The 23743-nt window shown below is 65.3% G+C and overlaps 9 protein-coding genes across 9 annotated transcripts; 2 read left to right on the top strand and 7 right to left on the bottom strand.

Annotated features, from left to right (window-relative positions):
* Window positions 1-202: 202 nt before the first annotated feature.
* Window positions 203-1546, bottom strand: JCM10292_001574 (uncharacterized protein; the record flags this gene model as incomplete). The annotated part of the gene is made up of 6 exons (XM_076650748.1): window positions 203-833; window positions 936-944; window positions 1018-1086; window positions 1172-1221; window positions 1376-1397; window positions 1527-1546. 6 exons carry the CDS (start codon window positions 1544-1546, stop codon window positions 203-205), a joined length of 801 nt encoding a protein of 266 aa, XP_076503677.1.
* Window positions 1547-2107: 561 nt separating this feature from the next.
* JCM10292_001575 (uncharacterized protein) lies at window positions 2108-3694 on the bottom strand (the record flags this gene model as incomplete). Its single annotated transcript, XM_076650749.1, has 3 exons — window positions 2108-2301; window positions 2404-2869; window positions 2957-3694. The coding sequence occupies 3 exons, from the start codon at window positions 3692-3694 to the stop codon at window positions 2108-2110; spliced, it is 1398 nt and encodes a 465-aa protein (XP_076503678.1).
* Window positions 3695-4082: 388 nt separating this feature from the next.
* Window positions 4083-6064, bottom strand: JCM10292_001576 (uncharacterized protein; the record flags this gene model as incomplete). Its single annotated transcript, XM_076650750.1, has 5 exons — window positions 4083-4511; window positions 4574-5083; window positions 5165-5260; window positions 5321-5386; window positions 5450-6064. The coding sequence occupies 5 exons, from the start codon at window positions 6062-6064 to the stop codon at window positions 4083-4085; spliced, it is 1716 nt and encodes a 571-aa protein (XP_076503679.1).
* A 1944-nt stretch (window positions 6065-8008) lies between these two features.
* Window positions 8009-9226, top strand: JCM10292_001577 (uncharacterized protein; the record flags this gene model as incomplete). The annotated part of the gene is made up of 7 exons (XM_076650751.1): window positions 8009-8167; window positions 8222-8426; window positions 8475-8621; window positions 8683-8796; window positions 8902-8985; window positions 9076-9116; window positions 9206-9226. 7 exons carry the CDS (start codon window positions 8009-8011, stop codon window positions 9224-9226), a joined length of 771 nt encoding a protein of 256 aa, XP_076503680.1.
* Window positions 9227-9529: 303 nt separating this feature from the next.
* PNO1 (Pno1p) lies at window positions 9530-10668 on the top strand (the record flags this gene model as incomplete). The annotated part of the gene is made up of 3 exons (XM_076650752.1): window positions 9530-10147; window positions 10210-10332; window positions 10390-10668. 3 exons carry the CDS (start codon window positions 9530-9532, stop codon window positions 10666-10668), a joined length of 1020 nt encoding a protein of 339 aa, XP_076503681.1.
* A 209-nt stretch (window positions 10669-10877) lies between these two features.
* Window positions 10878-13627, bottom strand: WRS1 (tryptophan--tRNA ligase WRS1; the record flags this gene model as incomplete). Its single annotated transcript, XM_076650753.1, has 10 exons — window positions 10878-11006; window positions 11068-11154; window positions 11233-11671; window positions 11727-11810; window positions 11918-12056; window positions 12156-12322; window positions 12406-12542; window positions 12825-12963; window positions 13028-13172; window positions 13429-13627. 10 exons carry the CDS (start codon window positions 13625-13627, stop codon window positions 10878-10880), a joined length of 1665 nt encoding a protein of 554 aa, XP_076503682.1.
* Window positions 13628-13940: 313 nt separating this feature from the next.
* JCM10292_001580 (uncharacterized protein) lies at window positions 13941-16598 on the bottom strand (the record flags this gene model as incomplete). Its single annotated transcript, XM_076650754.1, has 10 exons — window positions 13941-14155; window positions 14226-14804; window positions 14867-15002; window positions 15065-15164; window positions 15264-15628; window positions 15744-15813; window positions 15876-15950; window positions 16010-16098; window positions 16204-16289; window positions 16469-16598. The coding sequence occupies 10 exons, from the start codon at window positions 16596-16598 to the stop codon at window positions 13941-13943; spliced, it is 1845 nt and encodes a 614-aa protein (XP_076503683.1).
* A 282-nt stretch (window positions 16599-16880) lies between these two features.
* On the bottom strand, window positions 16881-18137 carry JCM10292_001581 (uncharacterized protein; the record flags this gene model as incomplete). Its single annotated transcript, XM_076650755.1, has 4 exons — window positions 16881-17051; window positions 17224-17510; window positions 17621-17977; window positions 18065-18137. The coding sequence occupies 4 exons, from the start codon at window positions 18135-18137 to the stop codon at window positions 16881-16883; spliced, it is 888 nt and encodes a 295-aa protein (XP_076503684.1).
* Window positions 18138-18679: 542 nt separating this feature from the next.
* Window positions 18680-21057, bottom strand: JCM10292_001582 (uncharacterized protein; the record flags this gene model as incomplete). Its single annotated transcript, XM_076650756.1, has 4 exons — window positions 18680-20260; window positions 20327-20370; window positions 20471-20617; window positions 20688-21057. The coding sequence occupies 4 exons, from the start codon at window positions 21055-21057 to the stop codon at window positions 18680-18682; spliced, it is 2142 nt and encodes a 713-aa protein (XP_076503685.1).
* Between the last annotated feature and the right edge of the window lie 2686 nt (window positions 21058-23743).

Here is a 23743-nt window from a genome sequence, read left to right on the forward strand (position 1 = left end):
GGAGAGGGGAACAAGCTACAGGCACGAAAGAGAGGAGGAGACAGGAGACGAGACGAGGCCCGACGGTATTTGTGCTGCGGCTCGACGGAGGGGAATAGGGTTTCGTTCGGGGGAGGGGTGGCCAAACCGAGAGTGGGTTGGGCGCTCAGGACAGGCGAGAGGGCAGCGGGAGAGGATGGCACAGCGATCACCAACATGCCGCTTACGCGACGAGCGGGCGGCGCTCGTCGTCCGAGCCGAGCGAGACGCCGCGGTCGCGCGCGACAAAGGTGAAGTAGAGCGACTTGGCGATGGCGACGCCCGACACGATGGCGCCGGCGAGGGCGCAGTAGCGGATGACGTCGTTGTGCTGGTGCTGGAAGATGCCGACGAGCGTGGCAAAGAGGACGGCGGCGCCGGCGGCGTCGCCCTCGCGCGAGCGGAGCGCGTAGCCGACGGCCGTGAGCGTGAGGAAGGCCTCGGCGGCGACGACGAGGACGATGCTGATGACCGAGGGGTGGTTCTTGTGCGAGTGGGTGAAGAGGGCGAAGCCGGAGATGAAGACGGTGACGATGCTCCAGGCGTGCCAGAGCGAGAAGGGCAGGTGGACGAAGAGGGCGTCGCCGGCCGACTTGGCGTGGAGGTGCGCCGAGAGCGAGTAGTAGATCGTGCTCACGGTCGACGCGACGAGGATCGCAAAGATGAAGGCGACGATGTAGTGGCGCGTCACGAAGACGTGAACAAAGATGGCGTTGAGGATGCCGACGAGCGGGAAGCGCCAGCCGACGCCGTGGACGACCTCGTGCGAGCCGTCGAAGAACTGATAGATCACGTAGCCGAGGAGGAGGACATCGCTGCAGTTCGAGGAGTCAGGCTGCGTCACGGAGACAAAGACTGGCGCGAGAAGGGGGGCTCTCGCAGGGCCAGGCAGTCGCGAGCGACGTAGCATAACTCACATGATAGTCCTGTCGATGCGGAGCAGCGTCAGCCACGGCACATTCAGCAGTCATGTCGCGAAAGAAAGGATGGGCGACGGACCAGGTGTAGAAGACCCACGCCTCGGGCGTAAAGTACGTGTCGCGACCGGTACCATACGGGGTGAGGGACCTGTCGACAAGGGAGCAGAAGACGCGTCAGCCTTTCGGAGCGAGCGAGGTTGCGAGAAGAAGCGAGTTGAGCGGCGGCGACGCACCCGTACGTGTTGCTCCCAAAGAGGAAGACGAAGGTCAAGATGTTGACGATCTGTGTGTGTCGTGTGCTTTCTCGGTCAGTCGTCGTCGCTCTGGCGGGCGCAGCGAGGCGGCGAGCGCGGGCGCAGCAGCAAAGGCGTCATGTGGTGCCCGCGAGCCGGGACAGCACGCGGTCCTCTGCCTCGTTCCTGGGAGGGCGTGCGCACCTTGAGAGGCAGGTTCTCGTTCCTGTGGGCAGCGTGCGGGCAGTGTCAGCGCCGCGCACTCCTCGAGCGAGCGACGGAGCCGTGACCCGGCCTCGGGGTGATGAGGCGGTGCATCGAGGCGGGGACAGCGGGCGCAGCAGCTGAGACACACCAGGAGGACGTGGAGGGCATGGCGGGCAGTGCTTGCGGGCTGTCTCGGCGCGGAGCAGAGTCGAGGACGAGAGAGAACGAGAGGAAAGGACTCGCATCACCGCGAAACGACAGAATGCGGGGATGCGTCCACGCGGGCCACGCGCAAAGGCTTGGGCCGTACCTACAAGCCCTCGTATGTAGACAGCGCTGCCCTGAAGCGCTATATACCTTGCCTGCCAGCAAGCTATGCCATCGCCACGACCTCCGCTTACTCGTTGAGAAGGCCGACGAGTCCTCTCCGCAGACCTTGACTACTGCTTTGCAGTACTGCATTTCTGAGCTGCATCATAGTCAGCCTGTTGTGCTTCAGTCGATCGAAAAAGGCTAGCGTCCGCCTTCGGGCAGATCTGGCCGTATACCTACACGGCGATCTCTGCTTCGTCTGAGCAACCCACAAGGCCTCAGGCCAGAGAGGTATATTTACTCGTGTGCGAACACATATGTACAACGATACAGCCGAAGAAAAGGAACAGAGCCTGCGCCGCCGACTCGTCGGGCGCATCAAGTCTACCGAACCAACCCCGACCTCCGAACGGCCCCTCACTGCCCCTGCGCGCGCGACCCTCGTGCCCTCGTCTCGCCCGTCTCCTCCTCCTCCCGCGCCTGCTGCGCCGCGCGCTCGGCATGCCGCTCGGCCGTCGTCTTGAACCCGGGCAGGCGGAACAGCTCAAAGAGGCGCTCGGCCGGCGTCGCAAAACCGTATCGCTGCCGCTCGCCGTGCTGATGCGTCGAGCCTGCGCGACAGAAAGGGAGCATGCGTCAGCATCGAGTGACTCCGGCAAGCTGGATCCGCTACAGTAGTGACTGTGCCGGATGGCATGGTGCGAGCGACTCACCGCGAGTGATGCCGACGACGCTGCCCGTCTCCTGGTCGACGACCGGTCCGCCGCTGCTCCCGGGCGTCGGGCAGCAGCTGAGCCACATGGCTGCGAGGTGGTCGTACGTGCCGACCTCTGCCGTGCGCCCGATCGCGTCCTTGTACTCGGCGACGCGGCCCTCGTCCCACTCGCGCTCGGGTAGCCGCTGCAGCTTGCGCCGCAGCCGCGAGAGCGGGTTCAGGTACCGGTGCACCGAGACGCGCGCAGACGGCGGCGGGGGGTACGGGTTGATTGGGAGCGTGCGCAGCGGGAGGATCGGGGTCGCCGACGGGTTGATGGGCGTCGGAGAGAGGCGGAGTAGGAGCAGATCCGACTCGGAGAGCGACGACGTGAGCGACGAGACGGTGTAGACGTGTCCGGACGAGGCGAGCACGAAAGTGGCGGACGGGACGGCGGAGCTCGACGGTCGTAGGTACTGCCGCATCTGCGTGTATTGAAGTGAGATCAGAGACACTCTCAGCTAAGGAGACAAGCAAAAGAGTAAGAGGGGGGGGGGGGAAGCGGGACGCACCGACTCGAGCGTGTGCGCGCAGCTGCAGATAAGCTGCCCTTCTTCACCGCTCGCCTTGCCCACCGCGAAGCCCGAGCAGATGCTGACTCGCGTGTCTGCGCCGCCGAGGACGTGCGCGACAACCACGACGCCATCCTGCATCTCTGCGCCGCCTGCCGCCGGTACCGGCTGCTCTACGCCGCTCCTTCCATCAACGCGAATCCTCCTCGCCGGCCCCGGAGTCGACTCGTACTCGAGCGTGACGTCCTCTGCAACGTGACCCTCGCGCTCCCGCTGCTGGCGTAGGAGCGACTCCAAGTCGGCCCACTCGCGCCGCTCGTCAGGCCGCGTCGCAGCGCTCGCGTTGCGCTCCGAGAGCTGCGCGAGTGTGCGCAGGAGAAAGAGGTCGAACGAGACTGCGCGCTCGTGCTCGTCCTGCGCGGGCGTCTGAGCGATTGTCGAGGGCGCTGCTGGCGTTATCGGTGCGCCAGGCCGAATCGGGCCGCGAGTGGGGGGTGGCGGCGGGGCGGGTGCGGCGGCAGCCTCGTGCACGGTGGCACTGCCTGGCCGGACGGGGCCCTTGTGCGTGGCAGGGAGCGGCGGGCGCGGCGGGCGGTGCACCGGCGTCGGGAAGGGCTGCGTCGGGGGCTCGGGAGGCGTCGTGCGGCCGTACTCTGGCGCGACAGAGACGCTCGAGTCGATGAGGCGGGCCAGCGGGCGGGCCGAGCCGTGCAGGAGACGACGGGATACTGCGTGCATCCTGACCGGAGCAAGCGAGTCGAGAGAAAGAGCAAGAGAGAGCGCAAGCAGCGAGCACCGCCCCGACGCGCTCGCGACACCAAAGCGAGATTCGCACGAAATCAGTTAAGCCGCGCATACATCCTGGCCTGCCGCACGCTCCTCGACGCGCCGACAACCCCCATGACTGGCGCTGGGGCGCAGACGTGCCCGAGTACCCCGTCCGGCGCTCCTCCTCAGCCTCGCTTCCGCGCGGGTTCACGCGACCTGATTCCTGTTGCCCGGAACAAGTCGCGCCCAGTCGAGCTCTGCTTCATGCAGCGCGAGTGTACTAGCGATATGTAAACTGTGCTTTGCTGCGAGCATGCGTGTCTATCGACAACTCCCCTCCTCCTCCTCCCCGGCAAGTCTACCGCCTCATGTACGTATCCTGCCCGTCGTACCCGTCCCCCTGATGCGGATGCGCATGCTGCAAGTACAGCTCGGGCGGCGGCTGCGGCAACCCGGGCGGCGGCGGCCCACTCGTCGCGAGTGCGTGCGACAGGTGCGGCGGCGGCGGCGGGAGGTGCTGATGCTGCGGCGAGAGCATGTGCAGGTCCTCGCCGCCCGCGGACACAGTGGGCTGATGGCTGGGAGGCCCGCCGTAGTGCGCGTGCGCGTGCGCGTCGCTCCCGTACGGGTCGGGCCCGAGCGAGCGCGGCGCAGACGAGGCGTAGTGGCCGTGCGGGGGCGGAGGCGGCAGGTGCCGCGCTTGTCGGGGCGACGAGGAAGGTGAACCGTGCGAATGCATGTGCGGATGAGGGTACGGATCGAGCGGATGAGGAGGGCGGTTGGGCTGCTAAGGTCAAGTCGTGTTTAGTCTCGTCATCAAGAACCCCATGAGGTAATGTGAGCGCGTACCATCTGATGAGTGTAGCCCAGTGCAGGCGGTGGCGGATACGACGGTGGCGGGCCGTATTGCCCGTTGACATTGGCGCGATCCATCATCTCGCCATAATCCCTTCCGGGGCGCATCGGGCTCGGCAGCTCTCCTCCGTCCTGCGGGTGTCTCGGTGCATAACCCGGGCTCGGCGGGTAGTTGCCGAGCGAGCCAGGCGGCGCGGGGTTGAGCGGGTGCACCCGATGCGGCGACGGCGGGACCGGCTGCCCCTGCATCTGGTCCATCGTCGCGTGGATTCCAGGCGTCGGGAGGGACGACTGCCCGCCCGACGGCGCAGGCGGGACGATGGGCGCGGGACGGGCCTTGTTGCGCGGCCGCTGCTGCTTCGTCCGCAGGGCAATCTGCCCGCCATGCTGCTGCGAGTTGGCCTCGAACGGCCGCTTCTGCGCCGACGGTGGGAGTGGAAGCAGCGGCCCGTCGGGCGGCGGCGAGATGTAGTCCGAGTTCTTCTCTTCGTCGGGGTCGCCAGCCTGCGAGATGGTGATCGTATTTTAGTGAGCGTGTTAGGAAGGTCGCGGTCTCGAGCGACTCAGGAAGGCTCGCTAACGTACCAAGCACCGCTGGATCAGCCGCTGGCCGTCGCTCGGCGTGCCGTCTGGGTTGGCACCCACGAGCGGCTGGAACTTGGTTGTCGTAAAGGTGTAGACCTGCGAGACGTGCGACGAGGTCAACTTTCGCCCTATCGAGCCGTCGAGCAGACGACGCACAATTCCCGTCTCCGACACGACGAGCAGCAGCACCTGCGTCCCCGTGAGCGTCGCAAGCTCGTAGGCCTGCGCGGGCGGAGCGAAGGTCAGCGCGTTGCCGAGCATTGGGCCCGCGGACGACAAACCAACCTTCTTCATGATTCCCGCCTTGCGCTTGGAAAAAGTGATGTGCCGCTTCTCCTTCTTCTGGATGTACTCGATTTCGATCTTCCTCCGTGCCTTGTCGTCATCGGCCGCTCCACCAGCCCCCTCTGCGCCGCTCCCGGCCGCACTCCCCGACGCGCCAGCGCCAGCCACGGCCGAACGACTGGACGCCTTGCGCGCCTTCTTCTTGGGCGAAGCGCCCTCCTCCGCATCGTCGTCGTCGTCCGACCCGCCATCCGCGTTCGGGTCAAACGCGACGAGCGTCGGCGCGCTCCCTCCGGCGGGTCCTCCATCCGCGCCCTTCGCGCTGCTGCGCGTCTGGCGCTGCGGTTGCTGCTGGCTCGAAGCGGGCGACGCGCTCGAAGTCGGGTCGGACCCGATGGAATGGGCGGGGAGGAGCGAGGTCGGCGCGGCGGTGCCCGGCAGCGGGGCGGGCGCAAGGCCGGGCGAGATGTCGCCTGGCGATGGGAGGTGAGGCTGCTGGAAGTGCGAGTCGGGCCCAGCAGACGACTGCTGCTGCGGATGCGAGAGGAACGGTTGCGATGGGCCTCCTGCTGGCGGTGCGGGCGACGCGGACGACGATGTTGCGGACGGTTCCATGGCCGGTTGCCAGAGCTGATAGGTGGTGGTCGAGCGCGTCGGCAGACTGGGGAGTGTACCTCCCAAAACAAGGCAATCTGGGAGGGAGGGAAGGTGTCGCCTGGCAGAGAGCTGACGGGAAAGAGGAAGGTGTGCGCGACGCGAAAGACGCTGGCGCCGCCTCGACCCTCGTCAACTGTCCGCCTTCCTCTTCTGCACACGGGTATGCTCCTTGCCTGGTCGGGCTGGGTGATCGACGTCGGGATGGAGTCGGCGAGGCGGGTAGTCCCGTTTGGGACGAGGCAAGCGCGCGACCTTCAACGGACGGCGCGGAGCAAGGGCCGTGAGAACTGGAGCGATGCACCGACCAGGCAGGTCGGGGGCCCGACGAGAAAAAGGTTGCACACGCAGGCGTGCAAGGCGAGAGGGTTCCGAGTCCACCGCAGGAAGGTCGAGCGATTCCGAAGCGCGCTCACGCCCTGATCGTCCGTCGCCGGCTTCCTATGAACTGGAGCGTTCCCTCCAGGCGCCTCGTACACGTCAAGCGGCGCAACGAGTCGAGCAAGACGCTCGCTCGAGGTGATGCTGGGCTCGGCGGTCGGTCCACCCGGCGCAAGGACACCGACGCTGCGCGCGTGTTGGGCCAGGTGCAAGCTGACGCTGCGGCAGCACGTCCGAGCGAGCCAAGCGAGCGCGAGCAGCGCTCTCTGTCGATGGATCGCCTCGGGCTGTGCGAGCGTGTGAAAGGCGCCCCATCGTCGGCCGGGCAGAGGTGTACCTGCCCGAAGCGGAAAGGACCGCGGGCATCTCGGTCCAGTGCAGATGACAATCTCCCAGACAAGCAGGTGTGCCGGCTGACTCCGGGGCCAGAAGGGCCAGCCACGCCGCGTCACGTCGCGAGAGCCGTCCCGCTCGTCAACAGCGCAGTTCACAGCTGGATAAACAGAGTTTACACGCGATTCCGTCGTAGAAAAGCACGCCGCAGACAATTGTGCTCATGCACGAAGCGAGTCGAAGCTGAAGTGTGGTCTCCGCCGCACAGAGTGACTGCGCTGTCCCACATACGCACTCGCCGTTCGAGCGGGGACGCTAGTGTGCGTGCGCTCGTCGGCACGAGCTGCCAGACGAGCAGCGAATCAAGCGTCTGCGGTGCACAGCGAACCTGCAGCGGGAGTCTGCATCGCCGTTAGCCGCCCTTCAGCGCCTTCAGGACCGCTCGACGTCGACAGCGATGGTGGACAGCCTGTTGCACGAGCGTGTCTGGCGCGACACCTCGCCCCCCAACGTCCTGCAGGGAGAGAACAAGTCGTCGTGGTTCTCCTCCGGGACGAGGTCGTCTGTCGAGCGCTGGGCGCGCGCTGCAAGGCTAGTGACCGCCTCCCCGTGTCTCTACTGGCGACCACTGGGCTCAGAGCACCAGCAGTGCCACTCCCGCTCAGAGGTGACGATGGCAGGATCGTGCTGTCTCCTCTCCTCACCCGCGTTCGGCTCCCGGAATGCGGCGGGGCGCACGAACCCCTTGCTTGCTCTGCTTCATTCTGCTCCCTGCGTCCTGCTCGTGCGTGCACGTCAGAGGCTGCGCAGCGCGCGATGGCCGAGCTTGCAGCTTCCGCTGCTGCAAGTCCTCCTCTCCTCGCTTCTGCTGCTGCATCCAAACGCGATGACGAGCATGGGACTGGTCCCCTTGATCCGGCGGAAGGCGTCGCACCAACAAGCGTACCGAGACCCGCGCGCTTCTCTCTCGACGGTCTGCGCCGCTCCCTTTCACGCGCACCACCGCTTCCAGGCCACGCCGTGGACGAGCGACCGGTCGGACACCAGGCTCGCGTGCTGTTCGCCTTGATCACGGGCTCCATACCACCTTCTTCCCCGCCGTCCAAGGCACAACAGCGCCTCGCGGCACTCCCACTTCCGCGCGCGAGACCCCGACAGTCCCCCTCGACTCGCCATGCTTCCCCTCCTCCGATGGACAGCGTCGTCTCGCTCGTCAACTTTTCAGAACCGCAATTATCGCAGATCAAGGTCAAAGGGACGAGGGCGCGCCAGAACTGCGACGAGTGCAGGCCCGTCCCGAATGTCAAGCCCAAAGCGCTCAAGAAGCTCAAGGCGGACCTCGTCAACGCGGTGCGTCGAGTCCTTGCACCAGAATCGTACCCACCTGACCTCTTGGTACCGCAGGACAAGGCACGCGCGATCGTGCGCGACCTGAAGCGCATGGACGTCCCCCTCGACGAGAACGGCATCGGAGACGCATCCTTCGCGGAAGGCGAGAAAGCCGACTCGCAGCCGCATCGCAAGGTCTCGCGTGGCTACGCGCTCCCTCCTCTCCAGACTTCCGCCGACGGACCCACGGCCAAGCCCGCGGTCGTACCGCCCGTCGCTAGCAGACCTGCTTTGCCCCTGACGGCTCTCGCGACCCCATTCCCTGCAGTATCGCCCGGCGCACTCGGCGGTCTTGCTGCGGCACGAAGCGGCGCGTTCGACTTGCTGGCGAACGTCACGGGCATGTTGGTCGAGAAGAGCGGCGCGCGGGACGGAGGCTTCACGCCGCCGCTCGACCGAGTCAGCGTCTTCATCTGTGCGCGTCGTCGTGCTTCTCTCAATCGTCGTATGCTGATTCTGTCTGACCGACCGCACAGACTGGTGGGGCTTCGAGCTCGCGCTTCCGCCGCCGACGTTGCGGACCCTCTCGTCCGTTGCGTCCGTCCAGTCGTCTTTCTTCACCTTCTTGCAGGCTTTTGTCCTAGCCGGTGGTGAGTGTCCTTGCTTCATTGTCGTCTGCACGCTCTCTGCATTCAAAGTCGGTCTGCAGCGGGCTCCGCGTCGAGCCGACTTTCATGGATCCTTTGCTCCCGCAGGTGCACCCGAATTGGCGCCCTTTGTGCGCTATATCTCGTCCTACTGCGACATGGAGTGGTCGGCGATCAAGGCGCAGAACCGAGGTGCGTGCCCGCCTTTTCGAGCCGTTTGAGCAGGTCTGTCGAGCAGTTGCCGGCTATTTCGCTGATCCTTGCAGAAACTTAATCCTGCAGGTCACGGCGTCGTTCTCGCCGCAACTTGGCTCTTACCCGTCGTGCGTCGCCCCTTGTTTGCCCCATAATCCCGTCGTTTGCTCCCGCCGAGCGATGCAAGCACGGGGTACTGACAAACTGTCGCGCGCAGGCTCTTGTCCCTCGCCCTTAGGACTTTCCGCTTGGGGCGTAGGCTCCGTCTCGCTCGGCCCTCTCAACCCGCCCGCTCCCCTTCGCTGTCGTACTCTCATCATCTCCCAGTCTCCCCCTGTTGCAATGAATCGCACCCTCCCGACCGCTTTGTTTGCTCCGGCCAGGCCAGAAGTTTGGGAAAGAAAGCTGCAGTACTCAGAGACGGAGTCTGAAAGAGAGGTACATGCGAGCGAGCCGGGAGGGTGCACCGCCCCCGCCCGAGCTTTGCCTCCATCTCGACGCTCCACCTCGTCGCGCTTCGCACCAAGCAGACTTGCAAGCCATGTCGAGCGACGGATTCCTGCCTGCATCGGCCGCCACGGCCAAGTCGAAGAAGCTCGCGCGGCAGGCTGCCTCGCGCCCGACGACCTCGTCGACGACGGCCGCCGTCAAGGCAAAGGGCAAGGGCAAGGCGAGTGCGCGCGGCGCAGAGCCCCACCTCCTCTCGACACAGCCTGGGCAGGCCGACGACGACTTCATGGACGACGAGTTCGAGCGCGAGCCGCTCGATGCGGGTGTCGAGCCGAAGAGGGCTCTCGGCGGGGCGGCAGCGGCGGGAGACGCGGACGCAGCGATGGACGAGGGCGACGCAGGGGCAGACGACGAAGACGACGCCGTCATGATCGACCCGTCGCAGCTGCCGACGCCCGTCGTGCGCACGCCCATCGCCCAGCTCGAAGCATCCGCCGCCGCCTCTTCCTCGTCCGACCCGAACTCGCTCTCCTTTGCGCCCGTCAAGAACCACGGGCAAGCAGGCTTGACGCAGAAGCGCAAGATTGGCATTCCGCCGCACCGGATGACGCCGCTAAAGCGCGACTGGATCAAGATCTACACTCCTCTCGTCGAGGAGTGCGGTCTCCAGGTCCGCATGAATGTCCACAAGCGTCAGGTCGAGATGAAGGTGCGTTTCCTATGCACAGAGGTGGCTGCTGGACCGCGAGGACTGACGACGTTGTCCCGCAGACCTCGAAGCACACCCCTCACCCTTCCTCCCTCACGCGCGCTGCCGATTTCCTTTCCGCCTACTGCATGGGCTTTGCTGTCGAGGACGCAATTGCCATGCTCCGTCTCGAGGAGATCTACGTCGTACGTCCAGTACTGTGTGCACACTCGGAGACCACTGCTAACGACCCTCACGCACAGGAATCGTTCGAGATCAAGGACATCAAGATGCTGCACGGCGACCACCTCTCGCGTGCCATCGGTCGTCTCGCAGGATACGAGGGCAAGATGCGGCATCTCATCGAGAACGCGTCCCGCACGCGCATCGTCCTCGCCGACCAGAAGATCTCGATCCTCGGCACGTACGGCAACATCGCGACGGCGCGCAGGGCCATCTCGAACCTCGTCATGGGTTCGCCGCCGGGCAAGGTTATGGGCCAGCTGCGCACGTATGCGTCTCGGTCGAAGAGCCGGATGTGAGGCGGGGTTGGAGACGGTCGGATTTCTGGTTCGTAGGTTTACCCCCTTGTCGTGCTCTCCCCCTTGTGCTGTATGTGACATCATGCTGGCGTCTCTCATCACACGCGCAATCGACGCGAGGCTCAGGCTCTTGCGGAAGGACTGCGAAGGGGTCTCGTTGCGCGATCTAGGAAACACACTCGTAGTACAGGATGCCCGACACGCCTTCCTCACGCCTTGGGCTGCTCCTTCTTGGGCTTCTCGCCCGTGCACCCCGGTCCGTACCGCAGCGTCGGGTCGATCTTGCGCGAGCCGTCCATGAAAGACTTGACGAGGTCGTCCGTGACGGCCGCACGGCGCTGCGACACGCAACTGCCGTCAGCAGTGCAAAAGGGGGGACGGAAGGCCAAAGGTACGCACGTCCTGGAAGGCTTTGACAAATTCCTGGAGGAGCGAGATGGTCTTCTGCTTGAGCTCGCCAGTGAGGAGCTTCCCCGAGCGGTAGTCCTGCGCGTGCGCCGGGTTGGAAGTCAGCGTGCGGGTCTCGAGAGACTGTCAATGGCTCAGTCAAGCTCGGCAACGCACCTGGGCAATCTGCGCAACCTCGGCGTCGTCGTCGAGGAAGAAGGTGAGGTACTGGAAGCTGACGTCGACGTCGGGGTCGCCGCCCTTCTCGCGGTGCTCCTCGACCGTCGTCTGCCCACCGGAGAACGCGTACTTGTTGATCTTGTTCTTGATCTCCTTTGCCGTGTCGGTCATGTAGATCGACGTCTCTGCCGCCGACGCGCTCATCTTGCTCTGCGCGCCGAGGAGCGACGGGATGAACTTGGCGTGGATGAGCGCCGGCTTCTTGTACTTGAGGCGCTGCGCGCACTCGCGCGTCAGGCGGAAGTACGGGTCCTGGTCGATGGCGCAGGGGATCAGGCAGGGGATGTCGCTCTTGTCGCCAAAGATTTGCGGGAACGAGTTCGAGAAGGACGGGGTCGCCTGGATCGCGACAAAGTGCCACTTGCCGATGTTGTCGCTGCGAAAAATGAGTCAGCATCGCTCGAAACAGACTTCCCACCTGCGCAACTCACTCGAGCTTGAAGCCGAACGTCTGCTGACTCTGGCGGGCGGTGATGAGGCGGGAGATGCGCACGACGTTGTGGTAGAAGGGGCCGCTGCGAACGTGAGTCCGTGTGAGTCAGGCTCTCTGAATGGACGGAGTTAGGGCGAGTGTGCGGGAATAAGCCCTTCCGCATCGTCCCGCTTCTGACGCGCGACTCACCCGACAAAGTCGAGGTCGGAAAAGATGAACGTCTTCTCGAGCTTGAACCCGCAAGCAATGATGTCCTTGGCGTTCTGGTACGCAAAGTCGTGGACCTGCTCGAGCTTGAGCGTCGGCTTGAAGAGGAACTTTTCATCGTCTGCGAATCAGACTCTTTCAGTACGGCACACTTTTCATCACCTCATCAGCACCGCTCGTGAGGCGGTTGCTGGCCCAGGAGAGCGAGTGCGGCACGCACCGGTGAGCTGGATGACCAAGGGGCAGTCAAACACGTCCTGGAGCCACTGGGTGAAGATGAAGGGGATTTGGTGACCGAGGTGCATTGAGCCGCTCGACGGGCCGCGGCCAGTGTAGAGGTAGAACGGCTTCTTCTGCTCGTAACGGTCGAGGATCAGGTTGAGCTCGCTGTGCTCGTCGAGGTGGGCCGAGGAGTCAGCACGCAGGTCTACAGGGATAAGCCGCCTTACGGGCTTGATTTTCCGACGCACCGGTGCGAGAAGAAGGTCCCTCGGCGGAGGAGGAGATGGGGCTTGCGGCCCGTCAACCGCTCGAATCGCTCCAAGAGCTCGTCGTCGATGCGCTTCGTGCCAAACTGGTCGACAAGGTGGTTGTAATCGATCGCCATCTGTTCCGCAACGGAGATGGAAGCACGAGAGTCAGAAGGAGGGAATGACAAACACTGAATTGCCTCGCTAGACGGAGGAGGCTTGTACGAAAGGGCACGACAGAAACGACGACGGCGATGATGACGAGAGGTGGCGAGATGTGGAAGGCGAGGCGATGGGAAGGGGATGCAGAGGGCAGACGTTTGGCGAGAGAGGTCGAGCGGGCGGGAAGGAGAAGGTAGGGTGTCCAATCGTGCCCCTCCGCCTAGCATTCTGACCGAGCAAGCTCAAGTCTGACGGACCTGGACACCCTCGACAACAGCGCCCTGCACATCCCACGGCGTGACCACCTGCGCTGCCGCACCGCTCGACGTCGCGACCGCGGGCGGCTCCTCGAGCGACGGCGTTGACGGGACCGAGACCTGGCCCTCAGTCTGCACGCTGCAGGTCGGAAGCAGGCAGATCAGCGGGTGGTGCAGCTAATGCAAGCGAAAGTGCGACGCACGGCGGGATGGGCGTCTTTGCGCCGTCGGCACGGGCGTTAGCGCGGGCGATGCGCTCGGGCATGCCGAGCTCGAGGGTCGAGAGGGCCTCTGCCATGGCCTCCTGCGCCTTCTCGGACTGGCGGCGGCGGTGAGTCATGACGAGTGCTGCGCAAGGGGTTGAGGAAGGGGAGGAGGCAGTTGTCAGTATGGTCGGAGCGGACCGAGACCAGAAGCAGCGGCAGGCTTTTGTGCACGCTCGTGTGTGTTTGGCGACAGCAAGGAGCCGTGCATGCCCTCCGTGATGTGCATGTCCTGCTTCATCCCGTCTGCCGACCCGCAATCTCGCACCAGCACGAGCCCCTCCCCGGCGACGGCAGCAAGCCTGAGCATCACCGAGCAAGATGCAGCGGCGGACACTCACCCTCGGGCTCCTCGCCCTCGAGGCTCTCGAGCTTGCGGTCCTTCTCGTCCAACTTGCGCTGCTCGTCGTCGCGCGCGCGGCGCTCGCGGAGGTACTCTGGCTCGGGGAGGTCCTGGGCGGCGAGCTCCTTGCTGAGGTCCGAGGGCGTGCGCTTGATCGACCCGGAGCGCTGCGGCGGCGCGAGAGAGTCGGACGGCATGGCGGGGGGACGGGTCGGGGAGCGCGAAGGGGAGGTGCAAGGGGCTGCAGGGGTCCGGTTGAGTCTCGAATCGGTGGTGCGCTACTTGTCAAGCTCTAGCACGCACAGCAAGCAGAGCGAGAACAGCGGAATGGAGTCAGCGACGACACGAGCGAGGCTCGAACGTCTCGCGCGTCCCCCTGGCCGCGATCACTTCCGCAGTGTGGCTCTCTGTCTTCTCTTTCTCTCCACAATGCTGCAGAGGCCCGCTACGAGTGTATGGTCGTGGGTTACAATCACTAGCCAGATGCAGCACCAGATTCCTCGCCCTCACTCAGACCGCCTCGACGACTGCGACCGTGCCCTGCTCGAACCACTTGATCTCGCAGTCGACATCAGGCACGCCCGTCTCGCTCACGACGCACGCAAAGTCGACCTTGCGGTCGCCGAGCGCGATGAGCGGCGCGTGCCATACGTTGCGGTGGTACGAGATGCCTTGCGCCGTCGAGGCCATGAAGGCGCGCAGCGTCGGAAGCGACGGCTGGCCGTCTGCAGATGGGAGACCAGAGGAGAGTGAGCACGGAGCACTAGGGGGCAGAAGGGGAACAGAGGGACGCACCCTCGCCCGGCAGCGCGACGAGCACGAGGTACCGCCCCTCGGCGCCCTCGTTGCCCATCGGCACAAACGCCTGCGAGCTAAACTCGTGGCGCTCGAGCACCTTGACCTCCCACTGCTCCTTGCCGGCCTCTGCGCCGCGAGCCCCGTTCTGGGGCTCGCAGCGGAACACGCAAAAGTTGATCTCGCCCGCGGGCACCTGTCCGCCGTTGGCCTTCTCGGCGGCGGCGAAGCGGCCGGGAGGCGGCGCGACCGAGTCGACGGGCGCGAGGTGGTTGAACTTGCGCGCAGTGCCAAAGTTGACCGTCTTGATCTTGATCTCCTTCGGTGCAGACCGCTCGTCCGGGTACGACTGGATCACCGAGCCGTACGGTGCGAACGCCGACGGCGTCAGCGGGACGGCGGGAAGCTTGGGCACCGAGAGCGATGTAAAGGCAGGGCCGGAGGCGGCAGAGGCCGAAGAGGAGGGTGCAGCGTCCAGCGAAGCAGCGGGTGCAGGGGCGGGAAGCGGGATGAGCGCCGAGTAGTCGGGGTACTGGCTCTGCGGGCGGCCGTACAGCCGCAGACGCTTGACACCGCCGTCTGCGAACGCGTAGGGTGAGTGAGCAGGACGGGAGCAGGGAAGACGGGCGGATGAAACGCACCAGGGTAGATGTTGAGGCGAGCGTGCGTCCATGCCTTCTCCGGGTGCGACAGCTGGTAGAAGTGCTGCCTGTGCGGGCCGAGCTTCGTCTCGTTAAGCAGGCGGGTCCAGCCGGCGTTATCGTAGGATGGGCACTCCTGTGCGGTCCGGGCAAATTAGGAAGGTCGACCTTTGGAAGGAGCAGAGGAAAGGGGCGCACCTCGGTCGACGAGATGCCGTACAGTTCGGCCGAATGGGGGAAGTTGCCGACAAAGTGGAGCGTGTCGATGTCGACCCACTCGAGGTAGCCCGGCTCGGCACTGTGCAGTGTAGAAGCGCGGTGAGTTCGTCGCTTCCCAGCCGAAACCCGGGAGCTAGCGCAAAAGCGCATTCTCAGGGGCGCCGAGGCGACAACTCACAGCTTGATGACGACCCAGTCGCCCTTGCCCGTCCCCAACCGCCCACGACTCCTCCTCGTCTCCCACCCATCGCCCATGTCCTTGCCCCTCCCAGGCAAAATCAGGTTCCCGCCGCGCCCAAAGTGCTGGTCGCTCTCGCCCGTGACGGTACCGCCGTTGAGCACGTACGCGAGGTCGACTGCGCGCCCGGTCGGGACGGCCGGCGCGGGAGGGGGGACGACGTGCCCGTAGGCGCGGAAGCGGCCGAGGCCGCCGTCTGGGTGCATCGTCAACTTGAGGTGCGTCACGGGCTCGGAGACGGAAGGCAGGAGGAAGAGGTGGCGCTGGGCGGGGCCGAGGGGAGTGATGGGAAGAAGAGGCGTCCACTGCGAGCGAAGTCAGGGCGTATTAGCCTCGGTGCGAGCTGTACATAGCCTCCGTGTCTCGGCCTGACAGCGCCGAATACTCGAAAGAAGGCAAACAGATTCGTCCAGGACTAACCTTGGTCGAATGCTCCGGAATGGTCTCTCCCTCCGGAACGTGCGCGCCCCAGACTCCGCTCGCAGGCGATCTGCGCAAGCGCACAGATCAGCATCACTACGACAGCGCGCAGTAGCAGGCAATTAGACGTACTCATTTCCGCTGAAGTGGCCCGTGTCGACATCGCATCCGACAATCTTGCCCAGTGCGCCGAGCTTGATGATGGTCCTGCGCGCTCCATTTCGTCAGGCTCGCTACAGAACAACCCATCAAAGTAGGTGACTGACCAGTCGTAGGTCGGGTTGTGCCGGCGCGACTCCCAGCCGTCGAAGAGAGCGCCGTTCGGGCCAAACTGGCCCTTCATGCTCACCGAAGGCTGCAGGCATTGCGGTCAGCGTCAGTCTCAACGCATACTTAGCAATGCCGCGCAAGAGATTCGGATCTTGCAGACAGTACGGCGGATCGCATCGGATAGACGCACCGGGACTTTGAGGAGGTTGCTCGCCGTGCAGAAGAATTCGTCGGACGTGTCGACGATCGAGCCACCGAGCGCATCGGACGAGAGCTCTGCGAGCGCGCATAGACGCAACACGGCGCGACAGAGTCGAGGCGGAGAGGTGCAGGCGGGGGCGATAAAGGCGGGCGAAGCGGACGAGGCGGGAACGGCGGGAGGACGGGTCAGCGCTTGTGGATAGACTCCTGAGAACCTCCCACAGGGCCTGGACAGGCTACGGAGCCCGACTGACCGATGAGCGAGCCAAAGACGGCGTCAAAGTCGTCGAGGGCGATGCGGCGCACGCCCTTGGGGAGCGCGTCGCTGGGAGCAGCGGGCGAGCCGTTGACGAGCTTGGAGAGTGCAGCAGCTGCAGACGACATTGTACTAGCGCACTTCTTAGCTCAGAGTGCACGGCGAGAGGGAGAGAGCGCCCGCCTCGCTCGCCCGGAGCGATGCCGTCGGCCGCTCGCGCGCTCCGCCTTCCCCGTCTCCCCGCGGTTTCCGTCCGAATTTCTACGCTGCCCCTCATTCTCGCGCACAAGCACCACACCGCCGACAACAAGATGGTGAAATAGTGTACACGGGTTGCATCACTGCCTCTTCGCTCGAGCAAACCCCGCTCAACTCATCCATCTCGCTGCACCGACCCCTCCCTCAGCCGTCTATGCCGGGATCTGCTCGTCGGGCGTCAATCGCGGCTGCGCTGCCTCGCCGAGTGCAGGCGAGGGTGCTGAAGGCACGGGTGCACCCGAAAGGGCCTGCGAAAGCGTTCGCGGAAAGTCGAGGTGGGGGAGGACGAGCTGCTCGAACAGTGCCGACGATGCCGCAACGCCCTGTGAGACCGCAAAGCATCAGATCAGTTGAGCTGTTCTAGTGCACTTCTTGCTCGTCCACGGCGAAGATTGAGCGGCCCTGCCGCAGCAGAGTGCGACGAGGCAGCACCCCTCGCGCCATTTCGAGCAAGCGGGGTGTCATACGGAGATGGAGCGAGGAGAGTCCGCGCACCTGCGTTGTGTACACTGCCCCGAGAACGCCCTCGACGCCCGTTCCCCTGCACTTCCACAGCCCCGTCATCTCGCCGTCCGGGCCCCGCTGCTCGCGCCACCGCAGCGCGTCCTCGAGCCGCCACGCCTTGCCGACGGTCGCGCCGAGCTGCTTCGTATCGAGGATGCTGTCGAGCGAGAGCGGCGAGCGCGCGGCGCTCGTCAGGACGGTCGAGAGGAGCGAGGGGTGCGAGGACGAGAGGCGCGAGAAGAGGTGCTGCGTCATGTGCATGCGAAGGACGCGGCGACCTGAAGATCAAGTGCTGTCAGAGGAGGTCTGGGCTGCAAAGCTCAGCAGCAGTGCCTGTGAAGGGCAACTACTGCCTCAGCAGGCATCAAGGACGGTCCCTCGGACGCACCGACAAACGCAAGCTTCTCGTTGTGCCCTTTCCGCCCGCCCTCGTCCTGCCCCAAGTGATCTTCCCCGACCCGTGCACGGCGATACAGCGAGCTCTTGTCGACGCCGCTCTTGTGCGTGAGGGCCTTCTCGGCCACCTCGGTGCTCAGCACTGCCTTGTTCGGCAGCGTGTCGGCGGGCAGGAGCGCGAGGAGGAACGAGTGCTGCGATGCGGGGGAGGGCGCATAGAGGTGCGTGTTGCTCGAGGGGTACGCGGAGGACGACGAGGAGGAGGAAGCGGGAGAGGCGAGGAGGGAGGGGACGGTGGTCGAGAAGGCGCGCGGGGCGGCGCGCGCGGTCGAACCAGCTGCACAGCAGGCTGTAGGCTCATCGATGGCTCTCAGTCAGCTCCAGAGCGGCGTGGACGCGCGCGAGAGCCGGCGAAAGAGTCCGGACAGAAGCGCACCGGGCTGTGGTCTCCGCGCGGCGTGCGAGAGGAGGCGCAGGGCCGACGCTGTCCGTGCTGCTGCTGGCGCCATCTCTGCTCGGCAGTCTGCTCTGGCGGGGCGGGACGAGGGCGCGGCGAGGAGCGGGTCGAGTGCGGGCGATGGACAGGCGAGAAAAAAGCCGGACGCGTCCACTCTCGCCTGCTCGCTCTGCAGGTCTGGCCAGAGCCCTTGCGGGGCTTGCTAGTGCTTCACCGGGCTGTACCTGGCTCCTCCAAGGCTGCCGAGAGCTTCCCCCTCGCCCCCTTGCCGTCTCGCACGCGCCGCTCGAGCAGACGCAGGACAGCAAACGCATTCATGTGTTGCGAGTCGTCTTGGAGTCGTACAATCGAGAAGGACGGGCAATGCGTATAGAGTGGCACAACTGGAACAAGAGCAAGGACGCAGATGGCGGTAGCTATGCGACGAAGAGACAGGGTGCGAGTGGGGTATGGACGGGCGCGATGAAGGGGTGGGTCTGATTGACGAGTGCGAATGTGTGCATGCAAATGAGTATGTGCGAGTGATGGGCGGATGGGTGGGCGGATGGAACGAAGAGACGAGACGAGAAGAGATCATTGTGTGCGAGCGTCGGCTCAGCCCTGCCACCACACGCCTGGGGCGCCGGCGTTCGCAAACGACGAGTGCTGCGGCGGCGGTGCGTGCGGAAGATGCGGGTACGACCCGTACGCGCGGTGCTGCGGCTGGATGGGCGGCGGCGCGAACGGCGAGTACAGAGGCGGGACGGCAGCTGATCGCGCTCCTCCTGTGCCGGTGCAGGAGAGGCCCGTCGGGCTACTCGCAGGGCGCGACTGCTGCTGTCCGCCGCTCGTGCGCCTCGAGCCTGAGTGAGCGAGGCTGCCCTGTGCCGAGGCTGACGGAACCATGGGCGTGCCGCCATACTGCGGCACCGAGAGAGGCGGAGTCGGCGTCGGGTACGCCGAGTGCGACTCCCACGCGGTCGGGCCTGAGAGCGGCGACGTCGATGCCGAAAGCGACGAGGGGTAGTGCGGCGCGTACGGGAGCGTCGACGCCGTGTACGCATTGTGGTACGCCGGCGGAGGAAGGTGATGCGGTACTGCGCCGTACGGCGCTGGGTACGGCCCTGCCATGAGCGGCGGCGGGAGCGTCTGGCGAAGGTGACCGAGGCCTTGACCTGCCGCAAGCGAGTAGTACCCGAGGCTGAGGTTGCCCTGCTGCATGCGGCGGTGCTGCTCCGAATCGTAGCGCGGAGAAAAGGCGTCGGTCAGAGCCTGGAAGCCCGTCGGTGCGGAGAAGTGCGCCTGGAACGGGTAGGGGAGGAAAGGCGGAGGCGGGATGCCCGAAACAGCCGACGAGGACGAGGACGGGCGCGAATGGAGCGGCGATGACGACTGCGCGAACGGAATGGGCGTCACGCCGTGTGCGGGGTGAAGGTAGAGTGGCGGAGGCGGTGTTGAAGCGGCGGCCTGCGGGGTGTAGCTCTGCGCAACCGAGCCCGTGAGAGCCGCAGCGCTTGCGCTGTAGGAGCGCGTCATGTACGCCGGCTGCTGGACCTGCGGGTGGATGTGCGCCGGAATTGCAGGCGCGACGAACGGCTCGGACGCAGCGAATGCGTCCTCAGCTGAGCGCTTCGACCCGTGCATGTGCGGCGCACTGGCGCGAAAGCCCGAGTTCCGCTTGTGGAAGGCGAGAGCCGTGGGCGAGACCTCGAGCGACTTGCGCGGCGCATCTGTGGTGGGTGTGCTGCCGAGTTGCGGGTACTGCGGTAGCGGCGCCGAATTGAGCGGGTGAGGCGCCGACGATGGTGCCATAGTGTACGACGCAAAGCTGCTGATCGGCGTGGCGGTTGTGGAAGCTGGAGCATCGAGGCGTCGGCGCACCTGCCGGCCGCCTTCGACCGCTGCGTCCGCGTCGCCGTACGAGGGGACGCGAAGCGAGCTTGGCGCAGGCACCTCGCCCTCGAAGCCGATTCCGAGCCCCCTTAGATCCGCCTCGACGACAGAATCCCGTGCGCGCTTCGATGGCGCGTAGCGCCTGCTCGGCCCGCCCGACACGGACGCGCGACCGAGGCGAGCCTTGCGCGCCGTGACGTGGCCCTCGAGAAGCTTGCGCCACGCCTCGAAGTCGCGCTTCGTGACATGCAGAGACCAGTCTAGGCCGCGCAAGAACTCGGCTTCGCCGGCGACGAGGGGTTTCTGCAGGATTTGCGTGAAACCTTGTCAACGTGAGGTCTTGACGAGGAAAGGAGAGCTGCGACGAACTAGCTCGAGAGAGGAGACCTGAGACCAGGTTTGCGCCGTGTAGGCTACGCGGAGGAGCAGAGGGCAAGGTCAGCGTGGCTCGAATATGGCGCATCGGTGACTCCGAGCCTAGCACGGAGAAACGCGAGGATGTCCCGGACGTACTGTTGTCGTCGAGGACCTTGTTGGCGAGCATGAGGCCGGTCACCGCCAGGCGATACTCGGAGCCAGGAGCCCCGTTGATGGGGTTGCGCTGCTTGAGGCGGGAGATGAAGAGGAGGGCGAGGAGAACGACCGAGTGCGAGACTTGGGCTGCGGGAGGCGGGCCATACTGTCAACTCGGAGCGCTCCGCCCGGCTCGAGAGCACGAAAGCACACGCACTCGTCGAGAGGACCTCCTGGCAGAAGCGCAGGAAGCGGTCGGATGGCCGCACTTGCAGCTTGGAAATCGCCGGAGACTCGCCTCGCCTGCCCGGTCCCGCGGTCCCAGCCGGTTCGGAGTTGGCTGCGTCGGGTTCCGGGGGTGCGAACCAGAGCCATGCGACCATCTCTGCGGCGAACTGGGCGAGGGACGACACGGACGCGAGGGGCGGTGATGCGGGACTGGGCGGTGCAGTCGAGACGGGGAGGGGCGGCTGCGCGGCGGCGGCGTGCTCGTGGCTGGTGCGCCTGCGCTTGGCTGGCGGTGCCAGCTGCGCGGCCTCCATAGCCGGCGACGGGTAGACAGAGGCAGCGGGCGCACGCGGCCGCATTGTTCGCGGGTTGGAAGCCAACCCTCAGAGTCGACTCCCGGCCTTCGCTGCGCGCGCGCGCTGGCGGTGCTCGAGCGGGTGCGCCGGTGGCCGAGCCGAGTGGAGCACTGCCCCCCTAGCAACTGCGTCCGTGCGCGCGGCGTCGAGAGGAGAGCGACGAGACGGTCCGATCGGGTTGCGCGCCGGAACTTGTCCCAGGTCGCAGGAAGCGCGTGTCTCGCCGCCGTGCGCAGTCTTTTGGGGCACACGAAAGCGTTGCAGCGAGTGCACAGCTCGAGGGCGCCGTAGCAGCAAAGCCCCGGCGTTTCTGCGCGCAACCGGATCGCTGCGGTGAGCTGAAACTTGCTGCCCGCTTCGTTCGCCCCGGGTTCTGCGCGACCGAAGCACGCTTCGCTCGACACGCGTCTCGATCAGAGGGGTCTCACTACCTAGGCCACTCGGCGTACTTGCCCACCGAGGCGCGCCTTCTGCTTCCGCGAAGAAGGGCTCGCCGAGCAGTTGGCGAGATGCACGCGCTTGCACTGTTCGCGGCTTCGGAACGATGAAGCGAGCGCTCGATTGGGCAGGTGCGACCCAGCCGAGCCCCATTCGAGGAGCCTCAGACTCCCTCGCAGCAGCGCCGCGCGGCGCGCGCGGCCCTGCTCGCTTTGTCCGTTGCCCTCTTGGTTCGTGTCCCGCGCGCCTGCCCGCGCCTGCAATCTCTCGAGTGCCCTCCAGGAGCAAGTGCCGGCAGACAGGCAGCCAGGAGGAGACCGAGTGCGCACTGTCGCCGAGTCGGGCGCGTGTCTCGTCTCTCGTCCTGAGGCGGCCGCTCGCGCCGCGTGGCTTGTCTCACCCCCTGCTTGTCTGCGCTTCCCGCCCTATCTGCCCACGCGAGGACGCACATTGTCGTTCGTCACCCCCGCGTCTGGGATCCTTCTGGAATGCGCCCGTCTTCTTGCGTCGCGCTGCCCTTTCTCCTTGCTTTCTCCGTTTCCTGCCTTCTCGCAATCCTCGCCGGGCTCCAAGCCTCGAGTACTGCGCCTGCGGGACTCGCGTCGTGGACTCGGCGTTTCTGATCTGTGCTCACTGCTCAGTGCTAGCATCCGGCTCTGTCGTGAAGTTCCCCGCCGAGCTCTCGTTCCCTCGGCCTCCTTGCTTCCTTTTCTCCGATTCGGACACACACACACTGGTTCAAGGAGGTGGGCATCAATACCGTTAGGTTGTCCTGCGTCAGCTTTGCTCGCAATCTGGTGTGGCGCTAGGCTTCATACGCTCGCCGTGAGCAATTTCTCGAGACCTTCGTTTCATCAGGCGTGTCAAAGCCGGTGGTCCTGCAGTGCGCCAATTACGTCTGCTCTGACCCCGTCAAGCACGGCTGCGAGGTGCAGGGGTCGGCCTGGATTCTCGCATCTGGTCGCCGAATTGATACCTTGCAAGGCTTGCTCAAGAGATGCAGTGCCGTTGCAATCTTGCTTGGTTCTCAGGAAAGTCTGCTGCACAGGTGGGTCGCTACTTGAGACGTGTCCTCACGATAGATCAGGTCGTTGCGGCGCAGCGGTACTTGCGAACGTCCGGCAGCGCTCGTGCCGCTACCTGTCGCGTCGCTCATCCACCGCACAACAGCTCGCTTTCCCCAGCGACTCGCGTTCCGCAGCCGCGCTCTGACGGTTCAAGCTCCACGAGCCGGCAGACGGTGATGCGTTCATCGTGCTCAGCTACGGCCCAAACGCAACTTGCTGTCAGTCCGGTGTCCGTCTGCTTACGCTCACCGGTGGCAACGACCAGCTCCTGCCAAGCTCGCTGCTACCACAGGCTGGAGTAGCTATGAAGCTGGATGCACAGCTCCTCCGCGCCGTTCTTTACCTCATTCGCGCCGTTGTGCGCTACGCGCGACCCGCTGCCGCCTGAGGCGTCGTGCACACCTGCGACACTCGGTCTCCACCGTGGTTGCTTGCAGCAATCTGCAGCTGTCGCTGCCTCATCTTTCCCTCGCCTCATTGCCTACACTCCGGACCTTGCTCCGGACCTCCAGTGCGGTACGCATGAGTCCCGCTGACGATCCGTCTCGCTGCGCGACAGTTCGCATTGTAGGTACTGAAGTAGGCACAACCTTGCGCGGCTCGCAGAGGAGACGGGCCCCTACTGCCACAGGAATGCCCCATTTGCGAGCGGAGGTCGTGCACGGAGAGAGGCGGAGGTTGCCGGCTCACAGCGCGGCCGACCGCGGAGACGGGCCGCACCTTGCTTGGGCACTCGACTGCGGGATCTGCAAGAGCGTGGAATCGCGTGGCCACGCCGATCGAGAGAGCGGAGCCGAGCGATTGGCTTTCCGAATGGAGGAAAATGCAGACGGTCGGCTTCGCGCCGGCGCCCGGCGGAGCTTCTCCCATCCTCCCTGGAGTCGCTGGACCCTCTCGTTTCAAGCGGAGCAGCGGAAAGAAGCAGCATGGTGGTGAACCCCACCTAGCATCACAAGGCTGGAGCTGCCGTGAATGGGTTTCGGAATTTACAGACGAGACAGTCCAAGCAGCCGTTCAAGCACTCCAGCGGCATGGAAGCTCAAAGTCCGAGCGTAATGACTCTGCTGCCTGAGCTAACGGTACCTACCGTACCGTAGCATTGCGAGAAGGAGCGGAGGCTGGCGGCTCGGTGCTTCCGAACATCGAACGTTTCGAACGAGCCGTCTGGCAGGGCAACCTGCAGT

Source organism: Rhodotorula paludigena (genome assembly GCF_050403205.1).
Source record: "Rhodotorula paludigena JCM10292 DNA, Rt_paludigena_JCM10292v1_ctg40, whole genome shotgun sequence".
Lineage (NCBI taxonomy): Eukaryota > Fungi > Basidiomycota > Microbotryomycetes > Sporidiobolales > Sporidiobolaceae > Rhodotorula > Rhodotorula paludigena.